The sequence below is a fragment of the Xiphophorus maculatus genome, chromosome 14, assembly GCF_002775205.1.
Source record: "Xiphophorus maculatus strain JP 163 A chromosome 14, X_maculatus-5.0-male, whole genome shotgun sequence".
Classification (NCBI taxonomy): Eukaryota; Metazoa; Chordata; class Actinopteri; order Cyprinodontiformes; family Poeciliidae; genus Xiphophorus; species Xiphophorus maculatus.
The window spans coordinates 24,525,549-24,543,583 of NC_036456.1; the positions used below are offsets into that span (position 1 = coordinate 24,525,549).

General features: G+C 35.8%; 1 protein-coding gene across 3 annotated transcripts in view; it reads right to left on the reverse strand.

Moving 5' to 3' along the window:
- Positions 1-6,897, reverse strand: part of LOC111611189 — a 99,369-nt gene extending 92,472 nt beyond the window's left edge. For 2 of the 3 annotated variants that reach the window (XM_023347007.1, XM_023347006.1), the window contains exons 1-2: positions 4,261-4,350; positions 2,880-2,947 (exon numbers count right to left, since the gene is read on the reverse strand). In XM_023347007.1, coding sequence (XP_023202775.1) covers positions 2,880-2,947; positions 4,261-4,263 — 71 coding nt within the window. In that variant the 5' untranslated portion in view covers positions 4,264-4,350. Of the gene's footprint in view, positions 1-2,879; positions 2,948-4,260; positions 4,351-6,854 lie in introns of those variants that run through there. The other variant, XM_023347008.1, reaches the window with a different exon arrangement.
- Positions 6,898-18,035: the final 11,138 nt, after the last annotated feature.

Below are 18,035 nucleotides of genomic sequence, written 5' to 3' on the forward strand. Positions count from 1 at the left end.
GGATGAGCCGTACATGGTCCGCCATGTTTACTGCTTCACAGTCATGGAAACCAGTTAATACCTTTTCCTCCATGGAGATAGCTCATTCAAGGATTCAGTTTGTTGCTCATTGACACTTTGTTGAGTGACGTCTCTCAAAATTAGACTAATCAGCTCATAGTTAAACATCAGCAACAACTGACCTCGTTCAGTGCAATACACTATTGTAAACAAGCTTATTTGTGGCTAAAATAAGACCTTAGTCTTCAGCCGAGCCATTGAGGTAGCTAGTTCAGGGATTCGGCGTCTGGCTCAAGGACACCGCAACCTGTGTCATGGCCGGAAATTGTTCCACCAACCTTTTAGTTAAAGGAAAAACTATGGTCGGCCATGTTTATGCGCTACTTCTATGAGGTAGAAACTGTTTTCTCAGTGTAACATTTCCCACCCATGATTCCACTGATAGCAGCACCGTTTCTGTAATGCTGCCGTCAAAGTGCAAAGTGCAAAGTGCATTTGTAATGAACCAAAACATTTCCAGAACAAGTTCTGTTCATTCTCCAGAACTTATTTCTCAGTTTCTGGAAACCAAAAAACACACAACTGCCTGAGCTTCAAGTCCAATACGGACTGAAGACGGGACAATCTTTGGGGAGGTCATAAGGTCATAAGGTCTCCTCCAACAGAAGACCGGGTCATGATAAAAATAAAAAATGTTGGGAATGATTCTTATTGTGGATTTTTGGTGAATTTTTGTCTTACTACCCTTTAAACCTGGAGATGAATGAGCTTAACCTGAAACCTGAACCAGCAGCACACTGCAGGGCGAGTCCTCCTGTTGCCAGCAGAAACAAACCCAAACCAACATAAAGTCCAAACCTCCCGGGATCCACCGGCTCTTGGATTTCCTCCTGAGTTTGAGGAATGGAAGCTGCAAAGAAAAGAATCAAGAATAAACCAGTCGCTGCGTCTCCATTGATGTTAAAACTGCAAATTGGAATTAGGAAAGTGAATTTGCCTAGTTTGGAAAAACGGACGTTTTAAGAAGAAGTTTTTTCTTCAGGATGAGGAAACAAGTAAGAAGTTGTCAGGAAGTGGTAGGAGAATGATGGTGTTTTAAATACTTATCACATGAACAAACTTTTTCACGGCATTTTTAATTAAGTTTCTTGTTTAATCGAAACACCGCAACTACAAAATTGTGTTTTTTAGAATATCAACAAAGTTTTGTGCACATTTTTAGCTAATTTTTTGCGGTTTTCTCTCCTCTGCAGATCTTCAGATCACAGCTGCATTTCCACTGACCCTAAAAGTTGTGCAAAAACATGATGAGCATCACGGCTGGATTATTAATATATCTGTATATAAGTCTTTACATTTGACTCATCCATGATTTTTAATGACTTATCGCATGAACAAACTTATCCACATGTGATTTTAATTGCATTTCTTATTTAATGGAAACACTGCAACTGCAAAATTGTGGGGTTTTTAAAATCTTTTTTTACATTTGGTAAATATCAAAGTCAGTTTTGGAAACATTTGTAATGAAAACGCAGCTTTTCAGACCAAAAAATAAAGTGGAAAACATAAAAAAGACCAGAAAATAAAGATGAAACCATTTTTATCAGTAAAAGCTCACCTCTTACTACAAGCTCCCAGTCTCTAAGGTCTCTTCCTCCGTCAGTGACGATGTACCACTGATACCGACCCGCGTCGCTGAGCCTCACTTCAGTCAGGAGACACCGGACCCGTCCATTCCTGACCAGCTGGGGGTCACAGTGCAGTCGACCTTTGAACTCATCATCTGTGTACGGCTCATGCTGAACTCTGCCGTCGAACCGATAAATCCTCCTCAGCGGCTTTATGCTCCTCAAATCGATGTAGAGCCAGTCAGACGGCGTGGCGTTCGGATCCGGATGGATCCATGTCAGTGTGGCGTTCGAGTGCTCCTCTGCCTCGTAGACGTCCAGAGTTTCATTCAAGGTGGGCAGAGATTTTCCTGCAGGAGTCAGAAAGAGACAGAAGGAAGAAATCACAACACAAATCCTCAGAAACACTGTGATGAAGAAGTTCTGTTAATCTGACGCATCATCACACCTCCACCACCGTGCCTCACACTGGGAGGGGTTGGGCTGCTGAGGCTTTTTACTTCCTTTAGGAAACATATAGATAATTGAAACTTCATATAAAAAATTACTGTTGTTGCTTGAGTTCTTATTCTGCTATTTGAAGAAGATAAAAATATGGAATTGCAAGTTAAGTTTATTACACGATGCCTCCTGATTGGCTGTTGACTAATTAGTTTAAAAAGGACGTGTCTCAAATAATTAAAATAACTTTTTACTTCTTTATTCATTAAAGTTGTTTTTATTTGCAAGAGTCCAGAGGTTTTACTCAAGAGCAGCAATAGTTCATAATAATATTACTCAAGTAAAAACTACAGTGCAGTAAAACTCCTAAAAGTTTTTTTTTTTTGTCTGAAAAGTGGAATTAGTTATTTTAAGATTAAATCAACCAGAGGAAGTTTAATTCTCTGCCTGCAGCAGGATGAGCAGCAGTGATGTGTCCAGTTCCTGTCCCCAGTGGACGGCTGTCCTGCATGTTTAGCTGGGTTTGGGTTCATCTTAAAATTAAACCTTAAATATCCAGGATTTGATGTTTCAGACGGTGACGGACGATTTAAAACATTTTCTCATGAAGCTTCAGGTAAAATTTTATTTCACGGCTCGGATGAAAAGTTCTGATCAAAAACCTGACAGCAAATAGATCCAGTGATATCAGATCTGCTAACTTAGAGTGTAATTATTCCTAAAGAAACCTGAGACGTCCTTCATGCTCTGAGTTAAAGTTCAGTTTAAAACATTCAGTCATATTTTCAGATAAAATCAGATTCTCACCCAGAGCAGCAGAACACAGAATCAGAACCAGCAGGAGAGAGGAGGTGGTCCAGTTCAGCATTGTTGCTCTGTTAGAAATAATAAAACACATTAATTATAGACATTATTTCTCCAAGTCATCACATGCAGAGAACCGAAAATTGTACTCAAGTAGCAGTAGCACTACTTCAACATATTTTTACTCAAGAAAAAGTAAAATAGTATTTGGTAAAAACTCAACTCAAGTACCGAGAAACTGATCAAATTATCAATCATTTAATATTTTAAAATTACATCGTCAGACAGACCAAAATATAAAGTTTTGTGGAACTTTTGGTATTTTAAGGACAAAAATGACAATAATTTATATAAGTAACAATAAAATAACAAAATTAGGTAATATATATATATATATATATATATATATATATATATATATATATATATATATATATATATATATATATATATATATATATATATATTTTCCAAATCAGTTTTTTTCCATAAAAAACTTATGAAACTTTAACAAAAACTGCAGGTGTGTGTCTGTGTTTGAATTCTTGGTTAAAACATGTTTGGTTTTCATTCAGTGGGTAGAAAATCCAGAGATTTTACTCAAGTTAGAAACATTTCAGAATAAAATTACTCAAGTAAAAATGATGGTGAAGTAATAAAAACTCCTAAAAGTACATTTGTTCTAAAAAGTTACTCAACTTAATGTAACAAGTTACTATTCACTCTGATCACATGATAATTATAGAGGTGTAGTCATTTCAATATGGCGTCCAGGTGAAGAACAAAATGGAGGATTATAAAATGTTTCACTTAGACTTATCAGATCTGCAGACGCTTATTTAGTTTAGCTTAAAGTTTAGTTTTAGTTTAAAAACTCATGCAGAAAACAAACGAGAAGCTGGTTATTATTATAAAAGTGTCAAAAACTTGTTTGATCAAACTGAAACTAAACATCTTTGTTAACTGGGTGTTTCTGTAATAATTGCTGTTATACAGAAACGGACGTTTCTCTGCAAACATGAAGCATAGAAAGAAAATATGCATATATATATAGTAAATATTTAATAATTAAAAGCTGAAATGACCTTTGCACAGAAATTTTCATGAAAAAAGCAGCGCAGTCACGTAAAATAGGCCCGTATTACGAAAATCAACACATGGCGAGAAATTCAGCTTTTAGTCAAAACCTCTACAGAGTTTATACCATTATTATTAATATAAAGATATGTTATGTAATAAGAAAAGAGCGAAACAAACTTGAACAGAAACATGAAGAATTGTACTAATATTGCTGCTAAAACTTTGTTCCAACATCAACTAAACCTTCCTTTAATGTGTGAATTTTCTAAACTCTTTAAATCTGCAAACATGAATTAAAACTGACCATTTCACATGTTCCGTGTTGAAGATCAGAGAAGAAAATGATTCCTAACTTCCTGTTTCAGGGAAACGTTGAGGAAACCAGAGCACCTTGTTATGTCATCATTCCTCCTGTTTCTCTTAAAGGAGCCGTTAGATGATCAACCACCTGTTTATTCCACGGAATCGGTTTCTGTAGTTCGCTGAATTATTTTCAATCATAACAAATTATTATACGTTAATTAAAAGCAACTTTCAGACAGTTTTCAGACAAGAAGAGCAAATAAACCAACAGAATGTTTCTAACCTACAGAACCATCTGTCGCCAATAGGGGGCAGGCTTAGTTTGACCTAGTTTGTTTCTGATATATAAAATATATCAATAAAGCTGATCTTAAATAAAATACAGAACTTTATTAGATCCAAAGCCAACAGAATGCAGAATGTCTGTCTTGTAATCAGTAGTAAATACAACATGTAAAAATACTGTACTTGTGGAATGTAATGCTTTAAAAAATGCATTTAGCCCCACAAACTGTCATTCACATCTGCTGTTTCAGAGTGGTAGCAGGATGTAGGGGTAAAGTCTAGTCTAGTCTCCGGGATGAGGTTCTCAAAAACCTGTTGTAATCTGGGTGAACTGGCCCTTTAAATATAAATTACTACCAGTAATTCATATTTAAGAGAGTTTTCCTTTTATGTTTTAAAGGTATCTTCCACCAAGATGTCTGTTGAAATGGAAATGACCTTACCCACTACACCAAGGGTAATCATGCTTGGTAAGAGGAATATTTTCTATCACTATAATTTTTTTGTAGCAATGTATGTAATTGTTATGGTAGTCTGTACTTTTACTCACTAGCGTTAGCCTGACAAGGGTTTGTCTATTTTAGGAAATAGCTTGATGTCTGCAACCCGGTGGATGGTCAGTATGGAGGAGAAGGTATTTTTCCAGCCTGAGCAACTACATGACTTTGCCAGCGTCCTTGCTGTCTTTTTTGGGTCATATTCTGTCTTCAATCTGGAGTATCAGGAGTCAGCATCCACCACGCTGGAGATGATACAACGGCAAGTACACTACACCAAGCCACTTATGAATTAAATTTAATGACAGTTTGACTGATGGTGAAGAACCATAGCTGATTGCTGTATTGTACGTCTTCATTAAAAAATACAATTAATATATTTTATTTCTGTTAAAAGATTCTTTGTGAGGATCAATCCAGATGTTGGTACCAAATGCACAGCCAAAGTCGGTACAAGCCACAAGACGGGAAGTCTTGTCAAGAGGAAAGTAGTCAGTGTCAACTCCCAGATCACCACCTTCTTCCAACGACTCGCTGAATTTGAATGGAGGACTTCCAACTAGGTTAGTATTTTACCAAATGTTTATTATTTTGTTGTCTTGCATGCTCTGACTTTACTTTAGCTTTTTTAATATGATTTTAATGATTATTTATAAATGGCATGTGATTCCTACACAATAGCCCTTTAGAGTAGCCTGCATCTTTTCTGTGTCCGTGGTAAAAAGTGGATGTCGCTGCATCTCTTAATAAATCACAGAAATGTATAAGTGTGTAGTCGTTTAAGTGTGGTGTATTTTTATACTATGCAGTTTTCAGTTTATTAGGCACACCTTTGCAGTAATCCGTCAGCACCAACAAAACGACTAAAAAGATTGTTGTACTTCATCGTCCCCTTGGGGACATTTGTAGTACGCAATCTTTTGAATTACTGAAGACTGACTAACTGCTTTTGCCATAAACAATCCAAAAACCTGAAGTGAAGCCAGTTCTGCTCATTCTTTATGCAGCTTCTATTATCACTTCAGTCCAATTGATTTTTTTTTAAAACAAATTATCAACTTAATGCTGCTTTATGACAAAGATTTTATGCATGTGAACATTGTCACTTCAGCTTAATTTGTCAGCCTTCCTGTTGATTTGAAAATGTAGATAACTTCCTGACCATCTCATGACCTCCCACATTGTCTGTCTTATTCTTTACAGTTCAGCTTCCACAAGATGGATCCCACTGATTTTGTTTGACGAATGGAATAAAAGTTCTTCTGGTGTAGGAAATGTGTTCTATGGTTTTGTTGTTTTACAGCACATTATATTGTATTGTGACATTGTTCTATATGACATTGCGAATATGTAAATGGATTTTATTTCTACAAATCTGCTGAAAATAAATACCTGTTATTCACAGTAGTTGGACTAAAATTTCTTTTATGAAATTTTTCGGTTTATGGTAAAATATTCTTATATTAAAAAAATGTAAACTTTAATTTACAGTAAACCTGACATTATGTTGTGAAACAAGTTTACAGTAGACCAGCTTTACTATAAAATACAATTACAGTATTATACTTTAAACTCCATTTACAGTAAAGCAGTTATAACTGTAAAGCACACTCACAGTAAAAATTAACTGTGAAATATCATAACAGTTAAGGGTACTGTAGAATGGTAATTACAGAATGGTAAAATTACAATAAAAGGTCTAACAGTGTATATATATTTTTTGCTTTACTTAGTTTCTATTCGTTTTTCTGCACTGCTGAAGATCTATACTTTTATTTTACAACATATTAACTGTAAACATTATGATGCTCACCTGATCGGCTGTGAATGCACCGCCTGCACTGAGGTCCGCTGCTGCTCCGCTCACACTGTCTCAGAACAGCGAGCGTCAAAAACCTTATATACTGTAGACGGGTTGCAACACGCCTCTAGAGTCGGTGTCATGAAATCATATTCATGATCACCGACATCATCGGTGTCATGATTTTCATGAAATCATGAATATGATTTCATCAGAGGCGGACACCTCTCTTTCTCAGAAAGAGAAGGATTCTGTCAGAAAGAGAAAGAACCCGGAAATTTAGTTCCCTGTTTTTGCCAGTCGACATCAGTGTTTAGCAGACGGTGCGTCCACATCCGATCATGTGAGCAGCATAAACCTGTTTTATTTAATTTTCGGTCATTTATTGAGACAATCTGCTACATAACAGGACAGAAACTTTAAGGACCAGGAGTTAGAATAACAACCTAGTAAATAAACACAGGAACGTCGTCAGATAAGTTAAATGCGTTCAGATCATCATCGTCATTGTAGCGGCGACTGTTTGTCAAACCAAACATCCGATAATAGTTAAATCCATTGGACGAAGGAGCCGGAGCTCCGCGGACGGAGGACCCAGCAGCGGCGGCCTGGCTCTCCGGGTGAGGCAGGAGGGAAGGAGCTTCAGGGCGGGGATCCTCTCTGAGAACCAGCGCTGTTCGGAAGAACCGGACGGATCCGAACCTTGTAAGGAGTCACCCCGGTCCTGCTCAACTTTTAATATACAGAGATTTTTTTAATTTTTCAATTATTTTTTTTTAATATCTTTGTTCTTATCTTCTTTTAGTTTAATTTAATTTAAGAGTTGTATTTATTTAAAGGAAAAGTGAAAAAACGTCTGTATAACTGCACAATGCCCTGGTTTTAAAAATGTCCCACGTACAATAAAATATTTTGAAAAGACAAAACAAAATCAAACTAAACGGCTTAGCACCAAAATACATTAAAAACCAGTTTGACAAGTTTGTCTGGGTTTTGATTATTTGACTCCAGCTCCATTATTAATCCTTGTTCCATTGTCTCTTTGTTTGATTATCAGCCCTGTTTCTGTCTTTACTTTAGTTCTGTCCCTTCTGAGTTTATTATGTCTATTATAATAAATAGACATATTTATTATATGTCTATTGCCTGCAGGCTTTAGGTGATTTCCAGCAGTAACACACTTTGCTTCAACTGAACTCATCTGAATCAGCAAAACTAAAACAAGCATAGTAATGTGCTTTAAAGAGCAAGTTGGGAAACATCATGACATAACAAACATCTTTGTTCAGACGCTGGGAAACAATTTCCTACAGTGAAGCTTCCTCACTGAAACAGTTGTAACATTTAGTCTGCAAACTAAATTTCACAAACCTAATGCCTAATATTAGGTATGTTACATAAAGTTTCCATTCAAGATTCAGTTCTGTCTTTATGAACAACTCATCTCCAAAAATATTTTCATGTTCATCAGATTTTCCTCATTCATGGTGAGACAAAGTCAAACAGCTCATCAGTGGTTTCTCTCTTGTTACAGAAGGAAATCATTCTTTAATTCAGTCTCTCTTCAGACTAAACAGTTTGACTTTAGTAGAAGCATTTTGTTCTGCAGGTGTTTGTTTAGAAACTTCTTGTTACCTTGAGTTACTCAGCTTACAGGAAATCAAACTACCTGTGAAGAATATAAAAATAAAAGCTCAGCTCTGTTCTGGTTCAGCAGCTTTGTAGATTCATATTTTACTGATAAATAATTTAATCCTGAAAAACTAAACAGTAATTTAAATTCAACATTTTATTTATGTAATGTTTTGGTAGAAAATAATTTTGCATCATTTATTACTCATCGATTAATTCATGATTTACTGTGTGAAGATCTAGAAACATAAATATCAACTTAATCTGCTTATAACTAAACCAACAAACTTTATCATGAATCAATTCATCCATAATTTATTCAATATTTATTTAACATGCACAAAAACTAGAATGTTGAATAAAAATTCAATATTTCTTGCCAGTAATTTCATAAAGTAAACTCTCATTTTGTAGAGATTTGATACACAGAGTAAAAATATTTAGAGCTTTTATTTTTGGAAATGTTTATAACTATGGCTTTCAGGCAAAGAAACCTCAAAATCCAGGATCTGAGGAAATGAGAATATGTAATTGGACCAAAAACAGATATTTTGAGCACAAATGTCGGCGTCTGTAAGGTTCGTACATTTCTATGCCTTCAGTAATTGGCTGAACTTCCTCCTGCTTGAATTACTGCATCAATGCATCGTGGCATGGAGGAGATCAGCCTGTGGCACTAAGTGGAATGGAAGCTCATTTACAATATGCTTTAATACAGAGTTCTGTGAACAACCAACTTCTTCAGCAGTGACCTTTTGTTGCTGACTCTCCTTGTGGCAAAATATCATAAATAAGATGTGAATAATATCTTATGTATGATATTTGACTGAATAGATGCTGCAACAGGGTCAGGGTTAGCAACACATCACTATGCACTGAAAAACATCAGTGACTGATTCCTGGACAAACAACATTGTCAATGTGACTCTCACACAGCAAACTGTGTCCTGGAAACAGATTTCAGTTTCCTCCCTAAAAACTAAACTCTCTGGAATTCACCTCTCTCTCTTCTGGTTTCTAATTGCTCATCATTTCTTTCTTTTTGGATTCTGGTTTCCTCTGCACACCACAGCCTGACCTTTGACCTGCATGAGGCTGGAGTTGCTGCCATTCTGCAGCTGGTCGTCTGAATATCTGGTGAGGACGGGTTCTTGGTTCTGATCCAGAATCTGAGGATCATGTTACCTGATCTGAACTCAACCTGAAGTGAAGATCACAGAGTGAAGCATCAGGATGAAGCTGCTGATCGACTGATCAGATCAATATTTAATAATCACGTCTTAAAGCTGTTAGAAATAAACACATTTCATTAAAGAAACATTTCTAAATCTGTGTTTTCACATCAGAACTGAATAAAGACAGAAAGGAGGAGAAATACTAACTTTCACTGCTGAGCAGCTTTTAGTCAGAGCTTAGAGCGCCACCATGTGGACAAAACCACACATTGCAGATGATCTCTGCTGAGGTAACATCATTTACTTCCTGGTTGGATCTTAATAGGTTTGACGGATTTTAGTGATTATTATTATTATTATTTATAGATTAAAACTCTGTTATTCACAACATCTGGGTCCAGATGTTCTGGTTCCTGATCAAAGCTCCAGTTTAACCAGCTGCTCTGAACCAGTTGATCTGGAGCTAAATGTTGATCATCTGACGGTTTAATGAGACGCTGCAGATAAAATAAATATGATAAAATAATGAAATTTATTCTATTAACATGGAATTAGAGTCCTGACAGCATCTTTCTATAAAACTGATTTATTTACATTTTAACAGCAGAAACAGAAAACAAAGCAGATAAACTGATCACAGTAACAAAACCTCTCAGCTGTTCAGCTTTAATAACTGGATGGTTCTGATCCACAGAACCTTTTGGAGCTGAAAGCTGAGAAAACGACTCACTGGCAGCTTTTCATTGAGATTCATGTTGATTCATTTGAAATGACTGAATTTTAATACTTTCTGAATCAAAGCTCTGAGAAAAATGACTTCAATAAATTTGCTTCAACAAAACTTTTTAAAGTTGATTCAAAACAACAGATGGAAAGACTCTGTTCATTTTTTACTACGATTCATTCAGTCACTAAATTAAAATATTTTACATATAAAAACATTTATAAAAAAATCAGTTGTTTAAAAAAATAACATTTATTATAAACGTTTCACCAGCTGGTTTTTACTTAAATTATAAACTTGTGTAAAAACGTCCATTAATCTGGACTGAACTGGACAAAGTCATCAGAACTGAACCAAACGACTCCTGGAACAAAATCCTCTGGACCGATGAGACCAAAGTCCAGAAGTTTGATCTCAATAAACAGAGAAAACATGGAGGCGCCATGTTGGAGCAGCTCAGCTACGTCGGCTCTGATTGGTTCTGGTTCTGGTTTCCCTCTGGTTCTGGATGCTCTGACACTAGAAGGATTTTTGCTCTTACACTTTTTACTTTCAGACAGTTGTAGTGATACGTAACCATGACAACAATGTATTGTTTTACAACTTACTCTCTCTCTACAAAGGAGAAGCAAAAGCTGATGAGGTGGATTAGCAGAGCCTGATGATGTCATCCAGTGTTTCAGTGAATTATTTTCTCTGCTGTCTGATATTTGACCTGTTTGCTTGTCATGCAGCCATGAATTGGTCAAACAGCAACAGTCTTCAGTCAGAGGCTTCTTCATATTCAGTCCAACACAGACTGCTACTGGAGCTCCTTCCTGCCCACAGGATCATCATCCATATCAACCCTTTGAACTGAGAGTCAGGAAAAGTTTGACCATCAGAGCTGCTGCTGCTGCTGCTGTCAGTAACAGAGAAACATGGAGGCCGATCCTTCCTCGACCTTCTGGTTCTGGATCCAAGGTCGTTCTCTGGGTTGGAGAGACATCAGCAGCTGCTGGAAAGATAGAATAGAGGTTTGAATATTACAGAAACCTTTAGAAGAATAAAGTTTAATGGGAAACAATTAAACATGAAACCATATAAACAACCCAGAAACATTTGGTTCTGTTTTAACGTTTATAAACCGGGTCGGTTCTGATCACACACCTACAGAAACATGAAGACTTTTCATTTTTCTCCGACTCTCTGGATGAAACCAGTTAGGACTTTTACCTCAGTCTGAGTTTCCTCAAACTAAATCAAAGGAAAAAAAATAATCTAAATAAATAAAAACCAAGAGAAACAGGAAGAAATAATTTCACAGAAAAACACAAAAGTTACTTCTGTTTTTTTTAAATCAGAAAAACTTTGCTGCGTTTCTTCAGTTCAATTTCACTTTTTCAGCATTTAGACTTTATAAAGTTCAGATGTTGCAACATGAACTCACCAGTAACGTTGAGTCGACATCTTCCAGAGTTGAATCCATAATCAGTTTTCACATCACACAGATACAGACCAGAGTCTTCAGTCCTCAGTCTGGACACATTTAGTCTGATTCGTCCTTCTCTGAGGACGTCTTTGTCAATCTGGACTCGTCCTGAAAAATGTTCATGCTGAGATTCTGGAATCTCAACACCTTCATGGACCTGATACAGAACCAATCCTCTAGGGGGAGCTAGAAATTCACAGAGGATAAACATGGAGGACAGAGAGGAGTCGGGTCTGGTGGGGAAGGTCCACTCCAGAGTGATGCTGTGGTTCTCCTCTGCCTGATAGCTGCTCTGTGTCACATTCACTACAAATGTTGCTGCTGAGGAGACAGAGAGGGAAAGAGAGGAGCAGACACACTGAGAACTGGAACATGGGAGTCTTTCAGCTCCATCTAGAGAGCTTTCTGTCACAAAGACAAGATGGAGACTGACCACAGAGACATGAGCTGAGGATGAGGAGCAGCAGGATCCTGGAGATCATCTTCATCCTGAGAGAGGAAGAGGAGGAGAGGCAGCAGAACATCAGGAACATCATCACTAACAATACAAGGAACATCTGGATTCATAACAACTCAGTCTGACCTTTGACCTCAACTCCTTCATATGGAAACTCCTGAACTTTCTGATTCAAATATGTTTTAACTATGCTATGGCAAAATAAGTAAAATAAATAAATAAAATTAAAACTGTGACACTGCCACCTTGTGGCCATAAATAAATACAGCAGCAGGTTTCTGGTCTGTGATGCTGCGAACATTTAAATCTGATTCCAGGTTCAACTTCCTGTGATGTCAGAGCAGAAAGTTTTAATTTAGTTCATTTTTATTGAGGTTAAATCCATCTGTCAGGATTCAGGAGGTGAATTATCAATCTGAACACCTGCAGGAGTTTGAGATTTTATTCTCTCTATTAAAGACAAAGTTACCAACTGAAATGAATTAAATGTCTCATATTTCAGATTTTGACTCAGATGGAAAAATGGTTCACATAAATTACAATACTCATGAGGCTCACAGAAGAAAAGTTCTGTTTAGTTATTCCATTTTTGCAGAACTAATTATGTTACTTTGTGCTGGAAGCTTTAATGTGTTCATTTATTTTTCTTTATATAAAAGAAATTAAACTGTTTTCAAAGTTAAACCAATTTCAGATAAAATGCAGATATTGATAATTTAGCTAAAACTTAATTTCTATCTGTTCAGCCACATATCTGGACATTGATCATAGAGGAGACTAAATGATTTATTAAATAAAACCTGAATGAAATTAATGAACCTGTTCATTAAACATATTCAGTCTAATTAACATTTTACTGTTTATCTTTGTTTTAATTCTTCACTCAGAGCTTCAGTCTGGATTATATGGACTTTATGTGTCACTGATTGTTTTTATATTTTTTTAATAAAATAATATTTATTAAATCAGCTCAGACTGTGGCCATGAGTTTAACTTGGTGAAGGTGAAGAAAGTAGTGACGGGCCAGACGACACACAAACCTCTGCACATGCGCCGAGCAAACAAGATGAAACCACGTGTCTGTGTGCGTATCACTTTAAGGAAAACCACGTGACCAATACAGTTCCTGTGTTTGGTTGTTAACTCGCCAAATTGATCACAATAAACTTTGTTCTTTGCTTTGCTTTGGTTTTTGGCTCGTATTTGTTCTAAATAAAAACATGTGAATGAACCTTGTTCAGTCTGTTTCTAGTCTTTACTGAATTCACTAGTTAATCTGAAACCTGCTGAAAGGTGAGGCGGGCAACATTTCCTGCGGTCTAAAGAAAACCAACCAATCACTTTGTAGATTTTCCCGCCCACACATCAACGGTTACGCATTTCCGCTTCCTTTATGTACAGAATATGTAAATTAAAACTCAGCTCCACGTGTAGCAAAGCTCTACCAGTGAATGAATGAAATGTTATTTTTCAGCTCATTGTCTCTCTGAACAAAAACCTTCAGACTAAAAAGAAACTTCTGTAGAAAGAAGTTTGATCATCTTCATCATCCGAGTCCGCTGATCGGTTTGAGGAAGAAAACAAGAAGCGGCAGATCTATGATCATGTTGTTCTAATATTCTAACCTCTATGCTGCATTTAGAAACAGAGGCTGCAGGTTTGATCAGAGCCAGGATGGTTTTCTGTTGTAGAAACTCTGTTTTTCTGCTGAGTTATTGATGTTCCTCAACAAAACAACGTCACACAGAAAAACTGGAAGATAAAAACTAAAATAAATCAGACATACCCAGAAGCTCTGAGACACGAAGTCCATCCATCTGCTGGCTGCTGCAGTCCAGAGGTCTGACTGCGAGAAAGTGACGAGAAACTTAATTCATCTGATTCCTCCAGAGCGATGTTGCGTTTAAGGACGCCTCGGTTAGACCGATTTAATGAGAAACACACAGACTGAACTTCTTACTGCGGTTTTTAAGAATATGCTTGATGAGATACATCTGATATTAACAATAAACCTTTTTATTTCTGATTGGAGATTTTTATTATAATCTGTTCCATTTGTCTCTAATAAAATAAACGTCCGAGGTTACCTGAACGCATCATTCCTGCATGATTAAAGATGTACGGCTCTCTGTCCTTTTTCTCCTGTACGGAAACAAGAGAAGTCAGGGGAACATTTTGCCGCTTTTAATGAATCAATGACCTTTCATGTGTTCATAGAAGCTGTTTGATAAAATCAAGTTTTTATAAAAGAGACTCAGAGAGAAAAACAGACTCAGAGTCCTGGAGGAAAACAGAATATTTCTCAGTTCTTTTCCCTCCAGTTTTAACTTCCTCTAACGTGTAAAACCGTTCAAAGCTGAAGTGGCTCTAATAAATGAGAAAGTCAATATTGGTGAATTATTGATACCATCAGTTCCTCCATCTTCTTCTTCTGAGGATTTCTCCTCCAATCGAAGCAGCTTCAGGTTTAACATCTGGATCCAGGATGAGGAAATAAAGAGTTAATACAGTGTTGGATGTTCAGGTCAGCCTGTGATTAAATGTGACTGAATCCTCAGAGACGTTCAGTAAAGATGTTCAGAATAAACAACAAAAGAATCAGAGAATCTGAATCCAGAGAAACTCTGACATTTGCTCCAAACTGATGGCATAAAGACATTTTTCCATCCAGACTCATTTCCACTCAATCATTTCTCCTCTGATATCAGTTTTCCTTGTTTCCAGGCAGATTGTGTCTCTTCACATGTTTCAGGTTCAGCTGCAGAGTTTCAGTCACTAAAACTGACTTTGTTCCTTTGAGCAAATGAAACTTTAGATCAACTAAACTGAACTATATGGATCTATTATGCAGTTTTGATCAACTGCTGAGAAAATGTGAAAAAATTAAAACTCTAAACGAGACAGATTTATAAGTGAAAATGTTTATTTCCGTAATTTAACAAAAAATATGCTGTCTTGTTTATAATGTGTTGACATTTATTTACAACTATGTACAACATTTAAGCTTCAATTAGCAAAGAGTTTAGAAAACATAAATAAAACTATCCACAGTTTTCAGAGGAAAGTTGTAACAGTTACATTCAAACTTAACCTTTAAAATCAAACCAGATATTTGTTTACTCAAACATTTCTTCATTGCGTCTTCAACAATAATATACTTTTGTCTTTCTGTTTAATACGGAAAGACAAACGAGAAAAGATTCATGTTGAAACGGATCATTACTGCCACCTTGTGGTGATAAATAAACACAGCAGCAGTAAAACAGAAGATGTTTCAGATTATTGACTCTTCTGAGTTAAATCAGTTATAATGTTATAAAATGTTATAATTCTTGATGTTTAAACAATTAGTGAAATCTGGAAATTCAGCGAAACAGTTTTTTAGTTTTCTTTTTCTTCTGTTAAACAATCACGTCTATTAGTGTCAGTAATAATTTATTGAATGTCTAAACTGTACAGAGTTATTAAACTAAAAATATGCATGAAATTTCTGTTGAGAAACCATTTGTAAAATATTTCTTAGTTAGCTTGTCTGATAGTTGAGATTGAGACAAAATAATCTCCATGGAGAAGCAGAGGAGTTTCATTTATGTGTTGCTTCACACGACTACATTTACTGCACTTGTTCAGGCTTGTCTTCTCATAACATTTCTCATGTTTACTGAGGCCTGAGGAGCAAAAAGTGAAAATTATTCATCTGATATTTCTCTGAACTTCTAGTGAATTTGCTGGGACCAATCAGGTTTAAATATGTTCAGAGGTGGATCTATTTAATGATGACTTTGAACTTATTCAAAGATGATTTTTCAACACTTCTGTTCCACATATTAAGTGATTTCATTTGCTGCTTTGCATTTCTGACAGTTTTTTATATTAAACCTGTAAAATGTGGCATTAATTTTCTCAGGTGAAATCCAACAACTTGAAGGCTTTACACTAATGAAATGAGGAAGGGAGGGTCAGTGGAGAGCACCGGAGCAGAGCCTTTTTTCATTCGGTGTCATCAACAGAAAGAGAAAAAGGCCGGAAGAGACTATAATGCCGATAATTAAAATGACGTCGATAGTTTTAATTTATCGAACGATTAATTGATTTACCGTTTATCGTGACAGGCCTACGTGAACCAAAACAGAAAAAGATGTGTGACTGAAGCTGTTTCTCTGGATTCATCTCTCTCAGGAAATGACCTGAAATGACACCAGAACATTTCTGAACTTTAAACCTGATTCAGTTTAACTTTTGTTTTAAAAAATGCTTCAGTCAACATAAAAATGATCTTCTCTCAGAGACATTAAACTTAAAAAACTGAATGCCTGTGTAAACAAAGAACATTTTCGTAGAGCGCTTAAAGAAAACTAAAAGCTTAAATTCTTTGTAAGCTCAGCTTTTATTTACACATTTCCATCCTAATTTTCTTTTTAAAACATACAGAAGTAATTTCTGTTAAGATGTAAAAACTTCTTTCAGTATTTGTGTCAAAAAATCTTGTTTGTTAAAAACTCAATTCATAAAAATATAAAAAGAAGCATCTGAAAATAACCAGGTTTGTTTTCTACTAAACAGAAATAGCAGCAACTTTATAAACTTTAAATCTATTTTAAATTAAAAAATAAAGTGATATTGAATCAGTCACTGCTTGTAAACAATAAGAGTGTATGACAATTTAAAATTAAAAATATAAAGACACAGACTGTAAAACTGATATATTAGTTTCAGATACTTACTTTGTAGTGGAGTATTGAGCCGATTCTCCTCACTGTGATTATTAATATTTTCAGCAGGAGAGACGATCAGACAGTGACTGAGGCTTCGTTGTGAGTGAGGAAAGTCCAGTAGATGAAGTTATTATCTGCAATGTTTTTGCTCTAATCTGAACACAAACATTGTTGCATCAGATTCACTCATGACTGGAAACAGGAAGGAGGTGTTTATTTTAGCAACATGAAGGTTTAACTTTCAGGTTACAAACTGGTTTTTCTGCTCAAGTTAAATTAAACAAAGACTTGAACCTTTCAACTAAAAAGTATTAAAACATAAAATTTACTTTTTTTAACACTAGATGTTTGTTTTAAACATGTAGCTCTAGTATAAATTACTGCATCAATGCATCGTGACATGGAGGAGATCAGCCTGTGTGTAATGGAAACACGTTACTATATGATGGATGCAAAACTCTGACCTTGTAATGACCTTTAGTTACTAACCTCCTCATGACAAAACAATCATAAATAAGATGTGGATTATAACCTATGAGAATAATATGACTGAATATGTGCTGCGGTGCTTTTGTCTTGGTTTTACATCAGTCTGCAGAAATACTGTAGAGGTTTATTACATCCTCTTTTCTTTTCTTTTATGACATTCAGAATTTTCTCTAATTCTAAACTGTATTCAAATTACAGATCTGCTGCTGATTTTTTATTCTGTGATTTTTAACCAGTCACTGCAGCATCAGGTCTTTGCACATTTCACAATTCTGTAGATTCTTATGATATTGTAAAGATAAAATAAAGCTGCTGTGAACATCCTCCTGTTATGCATAACCTGGACCTGAAGTCAGAAACAAACATTCTGTCAGAATATTTGTGATAAAACAGAAAGAAACATTTTTTCTGCCTCTATTAGAGGATTTGTCCCTCATCACAGAGCTGCCCTGTTTTTTGTTTTCAGGCTAGAAACAGTCACATATTTATCTGATGTGAGTTTCTGCTGTCGGTTTAGTAGAAAGATTGTT